We start from the raw sequence: 20,400 nt of genomic DNA, 5'->3' as shown, positions 1-20,400 counted from the left end.
AAACTGCAGAGCATCCGCACTCTGAGCACCTGCTCCTCTTGTGAGCAGCTTTTGTTCTCGCCTGAGAGCATATGGCAGTGTCAGACGCGCAGAGCTTCCTCCAGCACACACGCCTGTCTCTCTGCGCTGGCTGGGAGCAGGAGAGCAAAACAGAGGCAACAGTTGCATTTTATTGTCAGGTCAGGAACAGAGGAAGCATTCCCGAAACAAGGCGTTGTAAAAATAATAATAATTCCTAAAAATTGAAGAAGTTTTCATTGTGGAACGGGAAACAGTCCTTGTTCCATCAGGTACCTGTTCAATTCCTGTTCTGCTAACAGGAGCCTTGGTGGGAGCTTTCATTTAAAGCATGCATTGCCAAAGAGCTGATGTCACTGACCTACCAAGCACCCTAACAGCTTTTGCTCAGTGCACACGGTGCCAGACAGCATGCCCTCAATTTGTTAGGTGCAGGGAAGAGGGCTGTAAACAACCCTCCAGAGGGAGCTGGGATTACTGCAGTGAGGGAGTACATGGCTCTAAGATGTAGGAAATGCATTAATTAGCTTATTAGCCGTGATCACAGAACGAGTGGTTTTCACACAACAGAGAAGCCCATATGGATGCACACAAGGGATTGTGCAGGCTGCCCAGAATACAGGCTGCCCAGAGGATTTACTTCACGCGCACAACATGAAACTCAGCACCTAGGCACAAGGTTAAAGTAAAACCCACCCAGACTTCGAGCACTGTGGGATGGTGCGAGCAGGAGCTACGATCTGAGTCCCAGCCCCCTAAGAAATGGTAATGCAATGGCAATTTGAGCACATGTTTTCAAATATTTATATGCTTCAATTCAAGCAGATACTTAAACTAAGCTGCACAGAGACAAGGAGGGCAGAAATGCAGAATCAGTTTTGAAGCCTTCTAGGTGATTCATTTGTTCCTCACTTCACTTTCTGGCCACTTCTACCCATCTTGCAGGGCCAGCAATGCAGGAACAGGAAACGTCCCCAGAGGATCAAGCCCTTCTGACCTCAGAGCACCTCAGCAGAAGGATACCAGGAGTAAATTTACCTGTCATCTTTGTTAATTTGATCACCAAATCCAACCGTGTCAACAATAGTCAGCTTCAGACGGACATTACTCTCCTGGAGCTCATAACTCCTGGCTTTTAATCTCACGCCAGGCTCGTTGTGTGTCGCAGGCTCACTTTCAAACTTGGTGTTGAACAGAGTGTCCATCAACGTTGACTTGCCGATGCCAGTTTCACCTGGGCACACAAAGGCAGGGTCAGTACAATGCCACCCCTTGTCCCCAGCTCAGTCTCAGACACACTCACCAGGTTAAGGAATTATTCCGCTTTGGTAGCGGTGGAATTAGGCTACACACCCACAGTTAAGCCAAGTAATCCCTACAGGAACACATCTTTTGAGAAGGTTCCCATCTTTAGCAATCCCCCAGGACCGAACCAGGGACTTGGCAGACATCAGGAGGTGACAGCAGCTCTGGCTTCTGCTGGGCTCTCACCCATTTCCCCTGCAGGTCACACCACACACCCTGCAGACAGCCCCAGTCAAAGCACCACACGCCGGGGCTGTGAATCCAGAACAATCCCCTGCCAGGCAAAAACTGCTGCTCCCACAGACACAGGGAGAAACCAAATGCCTTCAGAGCTAAAAGCCATCACCCGCAGGTGAAGAGCCTGGCTGCTGTGCTGGGAACAGCAAGGGGATTAAACAAAAAGATGTAACAGTTCTAAGAACAGTTACTCAGACATTTACTGAGTGAGGCTCCCTGTGTGGAGAAGGGAAGGGACCCCGTCAGCGATGCACCAGCAAGTGCCTGCTGCTGCCAGAGGCTGGTTACTCGACTTGCTCTGCTGGCAGTGCAGGAAAGACAAATGATCATGCCTTTCCCAAGGAGCTATTTGCTCCCAGCAGTGCTCAGCTGTTACCTGTGGCTTTTACATTGGTATGACCTGACCGGTGCTGCAGGCTCCTTCCTGCTTGGTGGCATCAAGAGCCCCAACCCCCCCCTGTTTTGCAAGGGACATCTGTACTGAGGACAGCATGAAGCATTTCTACCCAAGAAATACTTAATTCTATTTTAGGAGTGTTGGCCAAGCTCTGACACAACTTTCCTTACAGAATCAAACTGGAAATTCTCTTAACCCTAAGTTTGATTCCTAAGGGGAGATCTGGCTCTCCACGCTTTTACATTTGTGTTTGTTTGTTTTTTAATCCCAAACTCAATTTTTCTTTTTTCAAGGGAATTACAGAAAAGCCCGTAGGGAAACTCAGGCAATCAAAACTTGAGACAAGTACATCAAAAGTTTTTTCTTAAAAAAAAAAAAAAAAAAAGAAATAGCACACTACATAAATACCAACTTTTTAAACTATAACAGGTCAGCTAATCCCCTGATGCAATTAGTAACATTGATGAAAGCGTTAGCCTAAATCCCATTTTGAAGTCAGAAGTGTCTGCTGAGCATTACCCTCTCCAGCTGCTGGGAGCAGGAGGGGGCTGAGGGGACATCCTGAGGTCGCTCCAGCCCGAGAGAGGTCAGGATTTGGGACAGGGCTCTGCACCGCAGCGCGCAGCTCTGGCATTTGCAGGTCAGGCTTGCGAGGGGATCCTACCCCAGCCTCTCTAGCGAGTTACGCTGCCATTTGTCACCTCTGACACATGATGATTAGCCAAGATTTCAGAAGAATTTCCTCTCTGCATATTATTTCATGGCAGAAATGCCAAGCTGCATCTCTCCTGGTCAACTGCAAACCACATTCGCTGTGGCACTACACTTAGCATTGAGGCAAACCACTCGCTTGTGAACAGGACCTCCCCTCCAGAAAATCTTAAATTCAATCGATTGATTAATCAGGGCAAAAACTAAGGTGGGAGAAGGGACCCTGCACCTGGGATGGTCTCCAAGCAGCTCTCTGGGTTGTAGGCAGCTTTCCTAGGATGAAAATCTCTCTCTCAAAATGTGCCACCCCCCACTTATAAGACCTCAGCAGTATTTGCATCCACAGAAATGAACTCTGCTATTCAGCAACTTTGCAATACTCAATAGTTCGCTTTGCTGGCTTTGACTTTGACCACTTCTGTGCTAGGCTCAGGAAGGTAAGGGATTCTTTACAGACCAATAAAACAAAATCTGCTGCACACATGCCTGTCACAGCTTTCCTGACCTGGGAAGCCACAGGATATAAAGCAAACTTCAAAAGAACAAACAAATGAAAGAAGAGAGGGGGAAGACAGCACCTATGCCCAAGATGTTAGCTCCAAATCCAGATAAAGTGCAAGCCACTTGAAAAGATCAGCCCTAAGCTGATGGCCCAGGCTGTTAAACTCGGCAGCTACACATTTGAGCGAGCTCCTGATGCAAATGCAACACTGCTGCATGTTGTGCCAGATGGACTTTGCAGCATTTCAGCCATTCACCCTACAATTAAAAGCTTCGCATTACCATGGCAAAGTTAATTGTGTCCCTTCCCAAAACACAATTTCTAAAGTTTCTTTTTAAAGGGGGAGGTTCCTCCTCTTCGGAGAACTGCAGCCATTTGTATGAAATCTTAATTTGGGGCTAAAAATGGTTGATCAGCACATTTTATAAGAGAAAGGAGTTGGAGCAAATTGCTATGTTAATGGAGACATATCAAGTCACACTAAGAGAGGAATATTTACTGCCAGAGAAAAAGGCAATTAATTTATGCCATTTTGATCAAAGAGCTGCCTGCTAATCGGGATGTTCCCTGCTGAATTTTAAATGGTTTCATGCTGCTAGAAGCATCACGTGGGGGCTGATAGCCTGAGCGTGCGCAAGCATCCTACTCTCTTATCTCGTTCTTCAACATGCAAGGCTTCAGAGAAGAGTCAAGTTTGTTCACCAGATTGTTTCAGATGGCTTATCCGGCACTGCAGACAAAGTCTCAGCTTGCCACAGAAGAATCAGAGGGCTGTATTTTTTTCCTAGCTAATTAACGCAACTTGTTAGAAGGGACAATATTGCCTTCTTAAGGGCTTAAGTGAACAATGCCTGAACAGATGTTGTTTGTGGACTGCTCTGTCAGATTAGTAGTAAAAGCCAGCTCTTTTGCCTATTTTGTCTCATCACAGGGGACACCTTGAAGATGTCCACCACCAGCTCAATGCTGTTTTGGCACACAGCTCCCTAGGGCTGAGCGATGGACTTGTATCTGCACAGAGTGCAGAAACAGCCAGTAGCTTCCTATATTCGCAAGAATCAGGTACCTTCCCATATTTCACCTCTGAAAAACTGAGGTAAAATAAGACAATAGCTCAGGCTACAAAACCAACTTGCAGCACCCTGATTAAATGCAGCAGAGTGCAGGTGACAGGCTTTGTTCTCAACTACATCATTTGGAGACTAAAAATGGCATCGTTTCCAACTGGAAAAACTAAGAATATAACACGACAGGCAGACAAAGCCTGGAAGGGAAGGAATGCAATTTATTGAGAAGCAGCCTCTGCACCCAACCCCAGAAGAGACGGATTTAAGTTAACATTCTTTTAAAAATTCATTTAGTTCCCAGATCAACTTATTTTCCTTATGGCAGCCTTTGGGAAAAGCAAGATTGCAGAATCATCAAAAGGGCAGATTAACACCCAGAAACTCCAATATTTTAAGTCAAGGGACTGGAGGGGGAAACGGAAAGAAGAGTAGATTTTACCCTGGAGAAGCTCTGCACAGGAACAGTAACTTTCATGCTGCTATGGCCACAAATTGCTGAGGCCTCACCCCCTGGCCAAGGGAGAAGGGGCTAGCTTAGGGACGCGCGTGCAGTGAGACTTACCCACACAGAGGATGTTGAAGCAGAAGCCCTGTGACGTTGACTTGTTGACCAGCTGATCAGGGAGGCTGTCGAAGCCCACGTGGCCGGAGAGGGACAGGTTCCTAAGGTCATCGTTCTGCAAAGCCAAGAAGAAAGGCAAGTAATGGGACGCTGAGCAGCACATTGCACCCAGCAGCCGTCAGGAGTCTGCCAACACACGTGGGCTGCAGTGCTTCAGTATGGCCACAGCGGGACATGGCTGAGACTGCAACAACACCTCCGAGGCCAGCTACAGCTCTTCCCAGCTCTCACAGGCCTTGGCTGGAAAGGGAGAAAAGCACACACGATGCTCTGCAGATGCCTTGGTTTACAAATAGCCTTGTCTGACACGAGGTGGGAAAGCAGGGCACCTTTCCCAGCGCTTCCCACATGATTTGTGAAGCCGTGCCACCGCTCGGCGCCTCCAGCAGCACGACACCAGCACAGGCACCCCGGGACCCCCAGCCGCAGGGTGCCCCCAGGACCCGTGGGGACCTGACTGCTCATGCCAAAGAGCGAGGGCTCTTTCATGGGCGGTAAGGTGTGGCAGAGGAGGGAGATGTGGAGCAGCTCCAAGATTATATTTAGGACTTCTCCACAACGGTTGTACAGTAATTCACAGACGGGCTTGGAAAAAGCAGCCAGCTGGGTTATCTCTTCCCCCAGCAAATCGCGGTTGTGCCAACATCCTGAGCACAAACAAACTCGGCAGCCCTGGAGCAGCTCTGCTGTTATTTCAGACCATCTTTCTCCACGCGTTTGTCCCTAACTTAAGGCCTTAACAACTCCCTAACTTCAGACCTTTCTCCAGTCCCAAACACTTCCAGCAGTCACTCCACCTAAGCTCTGCTGCTCAGACAAATTCCAGCCTCAGCCTGGCTTAAAGGCTAAAGGCGCTGGCAGCACCAGCTCCTTTTCCCCCAAAATCAGTGCGCTTTAGAGCAAAGACACCCTCTGGTTGCTAAAATAAGGATCAAAATCAGAGGAAGACTTGCTGCTTTCTGCACGATGGCTGAGCGTCCCCGCTGCCCTCCTCAAAACACGCAGACTGGCCACTGGCTGCACTTACAACAGGGCTGGGCGCTGCTGAAAATAAGAGACTAAAAAAAGAGAAAATCTTTAAGAAAGACAACACATAGAACAAGAAAAATCTCAGGTCTGTGCTCTTGCACCTGCACTGGACGCCTGAGCCCTCCCTTCTTTGGCACGTCTGAAGGTTTCTGGCCAACGTCCCGAGTGCTCACCTCCATCCCTCCCTGCACTGGAGGCTACTCAGCAGCACGGAACCGCAGGAGCTTAAAATGAGTAAGAGATGCCACCCCCTTGCTATGGCTGGAAAAAAAACAGCACAAAACCCCCCTCACCTCGTGTACCCACCACAGGGATCTTCTGGGAAAAGCCACAGGCAATGGAAGGACAGCTAGGGACTCAGCACGCTGCGAACGGGTTAAGCTGAATATTTGTAACGGGAGTATTTTTAAAACCCCAGTGGGCTTGCGTTTATGGTTAAGCGAAGGCAGTGGGAGCAGATCCCAGAAAGCAGTAGGTGCCCATGACTCACACGCTGCACAGAAAGCGGTGGGTGTTAAACACCCCTCAGCGCGGCACCAGCATCTCCTTCCCCGACGTATTTTGGGAAGGCGAGTACTGAAGTGCTGCCTCATCACCAGTTACTCAGCAGGAACAGGAGCTAGTCTCATCTCCTGCATCTGGGGCAGTTATTTTTTGCTCCCTGTTTTTATCACCGTTTGCTCCCCACCCCCCTTTCTTTTTCTGCAAGTGGCAAACATCAACAGCGGGAGCACTGAGCGCCAGTATCTGCACGCTTTTCAACGCCAGGTATCTCTCCCAAGCCATGCCACGTAACGGCAGGCAGAGGAGTAGCCTGATATCTGCCTGCAACAGCAAAACCCCAGGAAAAGCTCATTAGCCCAAGGCACGGGCAGAGATGAAATGCAAGCCCACGTCTCCATCTCCCCGCAGCGGGCTCCAGTCTGCAGCACGTCCCACTCAGCAGTGAGGCTATCGAAACACCTCCATTTCTGCTGGAGCGTTGCAGATCTGCGTTTTGAAGGAGGCAGGAGGACCACAAGGCGCTGGCGTTTATAAATATCCTGCTCCAAACACAAACAGCAGCACCCTGCAGCACGGCAGCCAGCTCCAGCACACGCACTTCCAGTGCTTTTGGGGGAAGGCTGAGCAAAAGCCTGCCCCTTTCTGGCCACTCTCCCCACAGCAGGGCTTTGCCACGGGGCTGGCAGCTGCAGGACAACGATGGTCTTTAAGATGTTACACTGAGATCACTTGTCAGGACCCCATCTCCAGACACTTGTAATTTTAAGGAAAAATAAGAGTTCCTTGCAAAAAAGACATGAAAGGGTTTGCAGCCTCAGGGCCCCGCGAGCTGTACTTCAGATCTGGTTCCCTTCACACGGGGCTGCTGCTGGTAAGGTTTTTATAGGTCAGGCAGCGCTGTGAGGGATGCTCTGCGGCGAGCAGGGGGCCTGCCTGGAGGTACCTCAGCAGGGCTTTGTAAAACAATTTGGCTGACGAGGCACGTGCAAGGAGAGGATCAGCTCATTCCTCCTAAGCCGTGGTGGCTTGGCAGAGCTAGCAGGAATACAGGGAAGCAAATTTATTTTTCCCCTCACTGGAGACAGCAGCAGGTCTGTGTGAGAAGGGGAGGTGCCCTCGCATCTCAGAGGGCGCCCAGTAAGAGATCTGGGAACCACCAAACCCCCTTCCCTCCTGGGTGGGAAGGAGCATCTCCCAAAGGCCGGCAGAGCGAGGAGCCAGGAAAAGAGCTGCATTTACTGCCCCGCTCTCCCCCCCAGCAGCTGGCCCCTCAGCCCAAGCAGCCTCCTGCCCGAGCCCCTCCTGCTTCAAGGCTGCTGGCAAAACGCTCCCCTTCAGCCCCTCCTGTCCCCCTGCTCCTGGCAGCTGGGGGTCACTTTCACACGGCCCCTGAAGAGTTAAAGAAAACAAAAACGAGCCTCGAATTCAAGAGGGGAAAAATGCCGGTATGCAAAATATTGAGCTAGACCACAAATATGAAGCAAGTGTTTAGTTATTTGAGACCACACGACTTCGGGGGAACCTTGGAGAAATTCTGAAAGCTTTTATTGTTGTCAGCAGCTCAAGCCAGCTACATTTTTGCCTGATTACTAGGCGCACGTTCCCGTGTTTCTCAAGCAGTCTCAGATGCTGCATCCAGAGCCAGGGACCTCAGAAATACCTTAATCTGCTCAGACAACAGGGTGGCTCAGGAGACAGCAGCGAGCACGGCAGCAAGGAGCAGTCAGGACGAGGCAGATCCATCATTCCCCCTCCCCACATTAATGCTGGGTGCCAGCGGGGCACGAAGTATTCCCAGTGATGGCCGAACCTCTAATCCTTGGGCGAGGGAACTCGAGTATAATAAAATCGGGGAAAACAAAAGGCAAGAACCACCCCCTCCCTGCCACGGCTTGGGCATTCGTGCCCTGAGCACACAGCCCGCAGCAATCACTCAGCTAATCAGGAGAGGAAGGACTGGTGTTGTTTCAGGCTAGGATAACCATCAGTGGCACCAGCAGAGAGGGGGAGTTCCTGTCTCCGTGCTTTGGCTGCAGACTCGGGCAGACATCTGCAAGCTACTGAAGTCTGGGAGGTCTCTCTTTTTTTTTTTTTTTTTTTTTTTTTTTCTTTTTGCACAGGGGAACACAGCCCCTTTGGAAGGCACAGCCTTGCTCTAGGTGGAGTGAGCCCCGCAGATCCATGGAGGGGTAGGAGGCTGGGTGGCTAACACTCCCACCAGCCTGCCGACTGACTCACCCTGCAGCTCCCTGCCACTGCCCAGAGGGGTAGAGATCTCCGAAAACGATCCTCTTCTTTCTAGATAAGAGCTGGCACAGGCCACCACACAGCAGGGAACTGCGTCCCGTGGCCGGCGGCACTGCCGCTGCTCCCGCGCCTGCGAGGAGCTGCTTACATTGGCAGGCTGCAGCAGTGCCGCGGGAGGATGGAGAAAAAGGATCCGGTGACATTCTGCTGGGAAGAGGGAAGTCAGCAAAATCCGACCATTCCGAAGTGGCTGCAGAGAGTGGGAAGGCACATTGATCTTCCAGGCAAAGCGCCTGGCTAAAGGGCAGCGCCGGCTCGCAGCAGGAACGGCCGCGCTTCTGCCAAGAGCTGCCATAAAAGACGTTTTCCTCCTTAGGTTTCCAAAAGCCACGAACCCTTCTATTTGGAGTAAAAGTGACTAATGCCTCTAACGGCCCCTGATGTCACAAATTGCTAACCAGGAAAAAAAAAAGCTGGACTTTGGGGATGATAAGGACCATATGTGCATTCCAGCAGGACTTGTAAACTCACTGAGGGGAGAAAAAAGGGCTGAGGAAGGAAGGGAAGGAGGAAGGGAGGGGGAAGAGAGACAATGTGACAAACAAGAATGAAGACCATCCAACGGCAGAGCCCAACGAGAACCAGATGCTCTTGGCTCCTCTGGCCAATCTCCCCCGCCAGCAGGACAGCACAACCGCCTTTCTGAGAGCTTACACGAAGCAAAATGCCAGCTGGTACCAGCACCAGGCTCCCCAGGCTGAAACGCCCCACGACTTACTGCAATTCCCCTGCCTTTTTGTTTTCCCAGATGCCACATGGAGAAAGGCAAGTAAGCCCCTTTTGGCATCCCCTGCCACCCTCCCGGAGCCAGGCACAGATGAAGTGGCAGCATCCTTCACCAGCCCCAAGCAAAGTGTTGTTGAGAGGGCTGCAGCCCAACAGCTGCTGCACGGTGTGAGCGGCACCGGGCTGCTCCGTGCTGGCACCAGGAGAGGCCGAGCTTTTGTTGGACCTGAGAACATTTCGGCTTAGGAATTAAAACCGACTGGGAGTGGCAGGGCAGAAGCTAAGTGCAGATGGCAAGAAGGCATGGCACTATATGGACATCAGAGAATATTTTTTTTCCAGTGCTTTTCACACCCCCATGGCTACAGGATCCTGCAGCATCACAGATGTAGCTCAGCAAGCCAGCAGAGAGGAAAAAAACCAACAGCCATTTCCTCCTGTGTTCCGCTGCCACGCACTTAAAATAGCCCCAAACCAGCTGCTGCTAAATAAGTGGATTTAGACTTGACTAAAAGCCTTTAGCTGGAGGCGCGGCGCAATGTGGGGCTCGACACAGGAAAGCGTGAGGTGTGAACCCGGAGAGACCCGCACTAACACGGGGATGCTCGCAGGGAGCTCTCGGGACAGAGGCCTCGGGCACGGCAGGGCAGAGCTAACAAACCTGGGCGCTCAGCACCCGATCCCATCGCCAGGCTTTCCTCAAACCTTCCCCAGGTTTCCAGCAGCCCCAGCCCAGCTCGTGGTGGGAACGCAACCAGGGTGAAACGCAGAGCTTTTCAGGAAGGAGAGCAGCCCGCGGGGCTTTCTGACAGAGCTGTAACAAGGCAGCACTGTTCCTGTACCTGAATCACGTTCAGGTCTGCTCCAAACACAAAAAGCAGCAGTTCTCCTCGCGAGGTGCTGCAGGCACAGGCGAGCGGGGCTGCTTCAGCCAGTCCTTAGCCTGGTGTTTTCTTTCCTGAAAAAACGCAGCCGCACATCAAGGGCGCATTTTGTCAGCTCCCATTCAGCAAGCTCCAGAACTGAAAGGTGCCCCACATCGTGCTCGGGATAATTAATTAGCTCTGGGACCTATTAGCAGGATCGGCATTAATACCGTGCCCTGCCAGCCTGCTCGGAGGCAGGGGGGGTGTCACAGCACAGCGCTGCCCTGCACACACACCAGAAGTTGCGCTGCAGTTCCCTGCACAGCCCCAATTTCCACATGAGCCCTGCAGAGCTGGGTACATGCAGGCGCACAGCTTCAGAATATTTCTTTACTAGTGGTCCTGAGCCTCGGCTAAAGAGGTCTAACTTAGCACAGTAATTCTCCTCATGTTAAAATCTTACAAAAACACAACATACATCCGTGCTGCACGCTTTGTTCATCCTGCAGGTACCGCAGTGGTGAGCACCGATGGTCTCGGCTTCAAAGAAATGATCGTTCAGCTGCTTGAATTCACACAAAGAGCACTGACAACTTGTCTTGGGCTTGGACGTAAATGAAGCAGGCAAATGAGCTCTTTGTGAAATCCCTACCAGGGCTTCCAGGATCATGGCAAACGCTAGACAGAGGCTGGGATTCCTTGGTGACACTTCAGTGGCCCAGCACTGCCAAAACCCAGCATCATCTGGATTGAAAGAGAAGAAATTAAACACTTGAGTTTTCAACAAGGCCAGCTTTTGACACTCGCAGGCGATGGGCATACTTGTACGTGGCTCTCCCAAGGAATGGAGAGGACAATAACGAAGCAGCAAAACCAGATTTGAACCTGTTCATTCAAATCTAGAGGAAGGTGACTTTGGGGTATGAAGCCACAGCCCTTGCACCTGCTTTAGAAGAGGAAAACAAGAATGTGCAGCCCCTTAGGGCAAATCAAGCTATTTTAGGGCACCACGCAGGTCTTTCGCCATTAATAACAGGTTAGCAATCAAGGACTATGGGAGGCTGCAAACCCTGCTGTTCACCTTAGCATGCGCTTTTCCTTTTTCACCAGGAGCGAGAGTGAAATTAAGTTGAACCAAACCTGCGTGCAGAGAAAAAGGTCAAGGCTTACTGAATTATTCAGCTGACAGTTTCGAAACATCAGTCTCCAAGCTCTCAGCTGACTCAACAGCAACCTTCCCCACTCGCCTTCAGTGGGTCTTTGCTCTCCCGTCTTTAGCAGGGGAAGCCTCCACAAAGCGTTTTATAAATAGGCCACAGCTTCAAGGAGCGGTTCCCCATTCTGGCTGAAGTACTTCCTTCCCTCCACTTCATTAATTCTGGATTTTTGTGGTTGCCTTGAAAGGCTGTGTTTTGTCTTTCCAAAAGCACGAGTTGGACGGAGCTCTCCCCCAGGAAAGCAGATCCCATCCCGTCCTGCAGCACAGCCATAACACTGGTATCGCTCGGAGGAGACAGGACGCGAGGACACATCGCAGGCTCCTTATCCCCCTGCTGTCTGGCTGCGCTGACAGGCTGCTGCGGAGACCTCACATTTCTGGGCTCGATGGGAAGCACAAGACAAAACATTTTTCTCGCATGCGGACAGCAGACAGGAATGTTCCCACAGCCGTCTCCGCATCCATCACTCGCTAAGGGGCAGGACCACAAAGGCGCTGGATGACCACCGCGGTCCTGGTGATGCTCCAAGCCGTAAAGAATCCCCCGACAGGACAGCGGCAGCCGCCCAACACACACTTGAACGGCCTGAGCCCCATAAATGCGTTGTAAGAGAGAAGGCTAAACAAACATTCACGGCACCAGAAGGAAGGATTAACTCGCTGGTCACAAGGAATCCAAACACCAGCTTTACAGCCCCAGGTTTTGGGCTGTCGCTAAGAAAGGGTTTTTGTTCTGCAGACAGACACCAACTCCCATCCACGTGGAGAGCCCTGCTCTGCCCCACCTCTATTTCCTGCAAGCGATTTTATGCTGAACTCCCCTGCCAGGCCCCAGTAAAGGGGAAAAAAACAATCCTCTTTGCATTTTAGCTGATCACAGATGCTGAACACAACATAAAAGATGCTACAGAACTGCAAGTTCTCACCACAGCACAGGCCACCAAAGCCTCTTACCAGCACAGCCAAGCTCTCAACCAAAGCTGAAATGTTTCTGCCCTCTGTAACGCACCCTCAGCCTTCACTGCAAACAGATCAGCAATGAAAGCTGTGACAAAGCATGGCCCACGTGCTTCTTTTTCGCCTGGGCCAGAGGAGCCAGCTACAAAACCACAGAGCTGCCCCAAGCAAATGAATGTCTCAGAGAAGAGACTTGAAATCACATCTCCCACGGGAGTCAGCCCAGGGAGCCCCTGCTAGGGCTGAAACAGAGAAACATCACGTTTCCCTCCAGCCCTCCAGGACTGCAGACAGCAAAGCCTGGGCACCACTCCACTAGAAACCTCTCAGCCCTTTCACAGAATACTGACAGCAATCTCCTCCCTCCTCTGCACCCTCCGCGTGCCCTCACCTCACCCCCAAAGGAGGCTCAGGCAGATGCCACCATCCCAAAGGGAGATTGGGGTTTTCCCCACGGGACGCGAGCCTGGGAATGCAGCCCAGCAGGAAGGGATCCTCCCCCCATTACAGCAACGACACCAACGTCAGGCTCGTCAGGCAAGTTCCTCCTGCAGGGATCTATTTTCCAAATACCTCTACTACTGCCACTGGAATTCCTGGGGGATAAAATAAATAGTGTCAGCAGTGCAGGTGGGAATACGTTATAACATTATAAAGGCAATGAGGCCACACTGCAGCTCCCGAGCCGTTTGAGCTCAGTTTCATCCCCAGCACTGGATGCAGGGTTTGTGCAACATCCCTGGCACAGCTCTGGTCCCTCACCTCCAGGACCCCCGGCCACCCCCTTTGCAAGGGCACGCAGCGTTTGCACAGCTCCGACCTGTACGTGAGCTCGCCGTGCCAGCTGTGCCAGCAGGCCAAGCTCAGGGCACATCAGCAGCTTTGGTTTCTGTAGCCACCTCACCTGTTCTTGCTCTTTTAAACAATCTGTGATGATTTCTTTAAATATTTAATAACTTCATGCAGCTTGCTTAGCAGCAAGGTGCTCCTCAGCAGGAAAAGCCATGTTTTCGGGCAGCCGCAGGACTTCTGAGAGCTACAATTGCATAACCTTGAGTAAAAGCAACAACCTCGCCTTTTAAGACATGTCTAGGAGGTAAAAGCTGCAAAGGAGAAAGGACCTGGGAAAGCAGATATGTCTAAGGAGCTCAGGATAAACAGCTGCTCAATTTGCCTTCATTTTCCTGTGCCTTAGCAGCAGTCAGACAGGAACAGCTATTGAGGCAACCGAAACAACGAAGCCTACCTGAGCTGGGAGGAAATTCAGGCCTTACCTTATCAGCAAAATGTGTAAGCACAGACAAACCTTTCCCTTTAAACTGTTGTGGCCATGCCGTGTGCTAGAGTGCTTGGCCGTGCCAGCATGGCATCCTCCAGCCCAGGTCCCAGCATATTCCTGCAGTCTCCAAGCAAGCACACACACAGGCTAGGACACCTGAAAACTGCCATCAAGCTCCTGATTAAGAAAATCCCACTGCCTTTGCTGTGGGATTGCACTCAAAACAAACAACAGTGTACAAAAACGCAAGCAAACAGAATAAACTTGCCACAGGAACCTGTGCAGGCTCCCAGCTACCACCCACTTTACGCCACGCGCCGCAGTGCAGAGATCCCCACGGCCTGTAAGGAAGGCAGCTGTCAGCTAACATCAAAGGCCAACACGGCTGCTAACTCACTCAGAGAGAGCAGCAGCACGCGAGCGTGCAGCACGAGCATTGCAAGCTGTCCTGCGGCCCAGGCACCTGCCTGGAGGAAGCCTTCGCTTGGCAATACAGCGCTGGCAAATATCAATTCCCCATTACCTAGAATTTCAAGCAGATTCATTAGTTTCATCTTAATACCACAAATAAAGCCAGATGCAGAAGTGGCAGAAGCTGCTACACGTGAAAGATCTGCCCGTGCCCCACACTGAATGGCTCTCAAAGCAGTCACCCCTTTCCTCATTCCTCACCACCTTGCAGTGGAGTGTGGCCAAGCTGGGCACACCAAGGGGACACGGCTGGCAGAGGTGCCATTTCAGGTGCTGGTTCCTCTTCTTTAAGGGCAACTCACAAAGCAGATGAAAGGACAACAGCTAGCGTCAGCTAAAGGATTCGGGGGGTTTGGCCTACAAAAGGAGAGAGCTCGCACAAATCTCAAGCTCCGCAGCGCTGCTGAACATCTACAGCAAGTTTTTCAGAAGCGCATCTGGATTTCAGGGGAGGAAGCTCGTTCTTTCCGAGATGAGACTGAGCCCACGTTGAACTTCCCACCAACACCAGCCATGCTTCAGCAGTCCTTGAAAGGGAAAAAGCCACAGGGAATTCCCGGGGGAGGGAAGGGAAAGTCTCTTCAAGACTGTCCAATGTGAAATGAAAAATAAATAAGTAAAACCTCAAGGTCCCACACTTCCCCTCATGCAAGTTGCTTGAGATGCTAGCAGCCCCTGAATCTTCAGCCAACTGTATGTTTTCTTAAGCTCTTTTTTTTTTTTTTTCTTTTCCTCTTTTAAGCCAACAATTTTAATTTTTGGTGTAGAGAAAGCCACATATATCCCAAGGCACCAAGTCAGCACCCCAGAACAGGGAAGCCCAGTGGGAACAGTATATAAAGCATGAGGAAATAAGTGAAAGTAAAGTATTTAACTGTGAAGTTTTATGAATACGAGGTGTTATTTTGAACTACCAATTAAAAAAATGAAAAAGAAAAAGCTCCTAAACAAAAATATTAACAGTATTTCTATAAATTAACTCCTATTAGTGGCTAGATTCCAGACACTAATTAAATGTCCTGTAACCATTAAATCCTATTCTCATTTATAAATAATTCTGAGACCTTGATCCAAAGCTAACTAGCAACGTGGAAGGGCCTGATGCTCCAACAGCAAAGTTTCTTACACCAGGAAAAATGAACAAGAGGCAGTCCTTTAAACCACAGAAAACACATTGGACACTAAGCTGAAGGAAGGAAAAAATGAAACCAAAAACCAGCACAAAGGTCTTCAGGACTAAGAGCCCATGGTCCATGTGTCTGCTCTCAGAAGACAGCTGCAGCCTCTGAGGTGCCTGTACCTATCTCAGCAACAGGATCATTATTATGGCCTATAACCCGATGGACTAGGTCGGAAATTTGGAGCCATTTTCCAGGTGCTAAGAGGAAGGGGTGGCGATGGCCGTGGGCAGTGTGGTTCAGCAGGCACAGCTCTCCTTCTGTAGCTCTCCACACTCTGGAAGTCCGCTGGAAGTCCCCTTAAAGTCACTTACGTAAGGCTGCATGCAGTTCCAAGCCTTTGATCAAATTACGGGGACTTCCACCCCTAAAGAAGAGGAAGTGTACTTTCCAGCTCACGGGATGTTTTCCCATACCTCCTGCCATCAGTCAGGTGGGTTTTTTCCCCTCCCACACAACAGCTCCAGAAAGAGCCTTGCTACAGGGATCTTTTCTCCAGCTCTGTCCCAGCATGTTCCCTCACAGAGCTGTGTTCACAGCCCTGCTGATCGAGCCAGATCACAAAACACAGCCCCAGAGCATCTGAGCATTACGGGCACTGCATCCTGCCCCCTAGGAAGCCACACGCAGGAGCGACACTCGGCTTGGAAAGCAGCAGGGGAGGATGCTGTGGTGCCAGGTGGAGGCACAAGCTCCAGCGAGCACCCCCAGGCTGCTGAAAGCACCAGCCAGCCGGCTCTGTGCAGCCCCTGGGAGGGGTAGTGCTCTCTGCTGAGCACGCCAGCTGTGGACCTGGCTTATTTTGCCAAAAACTCAGGGGGTGGCTACAAACACAGCTCCCCTCTGCGCCCCCGAACCCTGCTGGCCGTTGACACTTCATCATGCTTCCCAGCACCACGGCTCTGCTGGGAAAAGGACCCCAGTGAACCTGCTCTGCTTATCAGAGGGCCAAGGCGACCCCATGCATTAGGACCGACGCTTATTTAAAAGATGACATTTTGTGGGAACACGGAGTCTTGAACCTGAGGACAGTGCCCTCGCGCTGGGGCTGGTCACTGACCCTTGTGTGAGCACGCAGACGACCCCGCTGCTCCAGCAGCCAGCTCACGGCACCGCAGAGCTCCCACAGCCCTTGGGTTGGCCCGGGGTGGGCATTTCCTCCAGCTGACAGCTCCAGAACTGCTGGGCGCCCGCCCCCGGGGAATCTCCCAGGGAATTCAGAGCAGTTTCTGCTCGGGAGGTTCCCACAGCCGAGCTCCACCACCCGGGACAAGGCTGACACAGAGGATTTCACCCTCCTGCTTGGAGGCCACCCCCCTGTGTCGGCGCAGCACAGAGCGGGGCCGTGCTCTGGCACCGCAGACAAGCCCCCTGCAGGAGGCGGCCACCCCAGCTGCCCAGGTCTGGAGCAGGCGACACCGACTGGCAGCAGCAAGTCGCCTTGTGGCCTCCTCCAATTACTGCCTAAGAGCTGACGATTTTCTGAGCTGCACAAAGCTGCACAAAGAACCAGAGCATCCAGCAAAGGGGCTCCTATCATCTCTGCTGCTCCCTGGGAGCGAGGATGCGCTTTGTTATTAAAGCCGATATGAGGGGAAACCACCCGACTTCAATGGTGTGCTCAGCCCTGCCACGGAGCAAACAACCCCCAATTAGTGGCAGGCAGGCGCTGACCCTGCCCTGCGCCTTGCCCAAGGCCTCCCAGCCGCATACCAGGGCTCCCCGAGGCCTTTGTGAGCCGGACCTTTGGCCACCTGGCTCCTGCTCTGCCCGCGCTGTCGCGACAGTTTAATTAAAAGCAGGAGGCTCCAGAGCTGGAAACCGGCAGGCGAGCGCTGCTGGTTCACATCTGGCTCTCGAGCACGGTGCCGAGGCAAGGCTGCAGCTTCTGCAGCCACAGGAAAGGCGCCCAGCACCTCGCTGCGAGCCAGAGAGCAGCTCTGAGGTGGTACAAGACGCCTCGGAGCTGTGCTGTGAAGGAACCTGGCACTCACTCAGGCAGCCCGAGTACTTGAAGTGAGGGAATCGCCTTCCCAAGCAGCACAGGGATTGCAAGAGCTGCCTGGGAAGAGCCTGCAGCTCAAGATCTCTCCCTGTGCTGCTTCCCACAGCTTGTTTGATGCATGAGGAACACTTCCAGTCACTACACTTCCACTGCCTACAGCCCAGCGCTGCTGCACAGCAGGGACAGCCTTCAGGAGCTAAGTGCAATGCTTGCATGCCTCGCCCCGAGCTAACCCAATGCTGTTTGTCCCGCAGCACTCTCGCTGCTCACAAGACCCCTGGCAGAGCGTTGCGAGGCGCTGGCATTCCCCCGTGTGCTCGCTGGAATCGTGCTCTCCCCAACTCATAAATTATTCCACGCACAGGCTGCTGCAACTTCCATTAGCTGTCAGTGCAGCCCTGCTAAAAGGTTACACTGGAGCCCGCACCCACCTCTGCAGATGAATTAACACTGGCCACCGTGCTCTCCTCCGACTGCCCACCCCAGTTTGTGCTTCAAAAGAAGGCAGAAGTGGCCAGCTCCATACCTGTAATCTCTGCCCTCCTGTCAGGACTTGTGCTGTAACAACCAAGGGCTGCTTGTATCAGAGCAGTGTTCGAATATGTACTTATAATGCTTTTTCCTTGATACACCCCAAACAAGAGGAAGTCGTGTCCAGCTGCTCACTCTTTCCCCAGACAGTCAAGCTAAACACGTACCTGCTAGATTTCCAAGTCTCACAACCGTACAGAAACAGGCAATACATATTCCACTCCACCTCATTGAAATACGTTGCTCAAGGACAGCTTTTGGAAGGGGAGAACAGGATATTTTGTAGGGCTGTTGCTCAGAACGACAGCAATAATAAGCAAGAGGACTTGGCATGGCCATGCATCTCCCGCGGTTACTTTACGCTGTAGCTTTGTATCCCCACCTAACTCAAATATATCCCAAGACTTTATTTTCCTCTCAAAGGTAGGATGAGCACAGGTCCCACAGGTCCTCACAGGCTGCCCGTTCTAGATCCCAGTTTTCAGGACGGATCTCCATTCCCTTTTCTTCCCCTAAGTCACGGGGACACACAGCCGGGCACGTCGAGTCTCCCCGTTTGGCTGCGAGCTGCTCAGCTCGGCCGGCTAAGAGCCAGCACACAGCACGTAGCAGCCACAGCCGAGCAGGGGTGCTGCAGGGCGAGCAGCCCCCGCCACCCTGAGCTCTGCCTCGCTGCAGCAGGCAGGATTTGGAGAGCTGACAGAGCAGGTAAATCCAGTCACAACCCCACGGAGCCGGGATTTGGGAAGACAAACATGCCCTAAGGCAAACGCAGCCTGCTCCCAGCGAGCGTTTCCTGCGGAAGGCTGGGCAGGAGCAGTTCACACGAAGGAGCTCCCTGCTCCGACACGCTCAGCGACTCCAAGTGCCCGAGAGCTGCCTGTCCCAAAACGGGGGCACAGCTCCCGTGTGCAGCCATGCCACGCTTTGCATGGGTTGCTTATGCCCCAGCCCAGAGCAGCTGGGGTCTGACAGGTAAATAGCAGCCCTGGGGGTTTGGCAAGACTTCAGAGAGGCAGCCTAACGCCCAGCTCTTTCTGCTGTCCTCTCAGGACCGTCCAGGAGAAGAGCTGGGTTTGTACTTGTAGCTCCTGGGCTCCCACCCTGTTTGGGCATGCCATGCAAGCCTGGCCCTGTGGCAGGCCCCAGGAGAGGCAGCAAAGCACCCTTCCATGGGTGGGTGCGCGATGCTCACACCTCCTTGGGCCGCCCAGTACCCCCAGAGGTGCAAAACAGAGCAGAAGCCTTGAGAGCAGGCTTCCAGTCGTCCTACTCACACAAAAAGCAGAAGGACAGCAGCCATCCACCCTCCTACCTGCCCAGCACCGCTGAACCCAGGACTCTGGGCCATGGTCCTGCTGTCCAAGTCACCAGGTTGCTTGGTTAGGCTGTACAAAACACTGCTTTCCTTAGGTCACATCCCATGGAAAAACTGCTCTTCTGAGCTCCGCTCCTGGCGAGGCCGAGGCCTTGAATAACAGACAGTAGTCACGCACCAGGCTACGGTTTCAAATAATGTTTTTGTTTAAGCAACAAAACCAAAACACCTCCAGCTTTGATGCTTAAACGGTTCTAGCCTGCAACACAGAAACTCGCCGTGTCTGAGGAATGCTCTGTGTGAAAACTGCCCTCTGCTGCATTTACATAAACCCATAAAAACAAGGTCAGTGGAGTTACTCACATTGCTCACTTTTAATCCCCTCTTCCTTATTGAAATTAGCTGTTAAATCTCCCCGAAAACATAACTTGCATATTACCTCATTTGAATAGTTGTTTTCTTGAAAGCGCTTTTAATTAAAAGCATTTAGTCTGGTAATGCCTCCGTGCCACAAGATCTCACTAGATTTGGTGCTAGGTTTATGAAGCAGCTGTGCTATTAATCCATTCATCATAGCTACGCACCTTAAAAAAAAGGAGGAAGGGAATTATCATCTGCCTTACACATGGAGAAAACAAGGGCACAGCAAATTGAAGTCCTTTGCCCAAGACCGCCCCGCAGATCAGGGGCCAAAGCACTTGCAGCGTGCCAGCCACACAAGCCCTAATCCCCAGTGCCTCTTGTAATTAAGGATCTAATGATGAATAGCTGCATAACTCCACATGCAGAACAGCACGGGTGATTTCCAGCAGGATGAATATTCAACTACCTGGAAACACAAAACCCAAGGCCCCCTTACACTACTACTTTCTGGCAATTACATACCAGAACCCAAGCTAAGTTATTCCTTCTTTGTCCCAGCTACCACCAGCCGGGCATCCCAGAAGGCAGCACACTTCCACAGGTTTGGTTTCAACTCCCAGCCCTGCTTCTTTGCGATTCGGGGCATCAGGAAGGCTTTACAGCTGCCCTACTGAAGAGCTGAGACTTACAGGCGGGTTTTCCCCAAGTGTCATGCAGCTCTGAAGCCCTGATGACTAACCAACCTCTGAGGGCAGATTTGAGGGGGCAGCAGGAGAAAGAACCACAAA

The 20,400-nt window shown here is 51.8% G+C and overlaps 1 protein-coding gene across 4 annotated transcripts in view; it reads right to left on the bottom strand.

Annotated features, from left to right (window-relative positions):
* SEPTIN11 (septin 11) overlaps window positions 1-20,400 on the bottom strand; it is a 60,807-nt gene that overhangs the window by 25,202 nt on the left and 15,205 nt on the right. For all 4 annotated transcript variants that reach the window (XR_014317371.1, XM_082758872.1, XM_082758871.1 and 1 more), the window contains exons 2-3: window positions 4,800-4,914; window positions 1,057-1,252 (exon numbers count right to left, since the gene is read on the bottom strand). Coding sequence is in view for 3 of the 4 variants with exons in the window: in XM_082758871.1 (XP_082614997.1) it covers window positions 1,057-1,252; window positions 4,800-4,914 (311 nt within the window). In the remaining variant the exon portion in view is untranslated. The remainder of the gene's footprint in view (window positions 1-1,056; window positions 1,253-4,799; window positions 4,915-20,400) is intronic.

The sequence above is a fragment of the Aythya marila genome, assembly GCF_965140915.1.
Source record: "Aythya marila genome assembly, chromosome: 4".
Taxonomy (NCBI): Eukaryota; Metazoa; Chordata; class Aves; order Anseriformes; family Anatidae; genus Aythya; species Aythya marila.
This window is presented reverse-complemented; position numbering and strand designations above follow the sequence as displayed.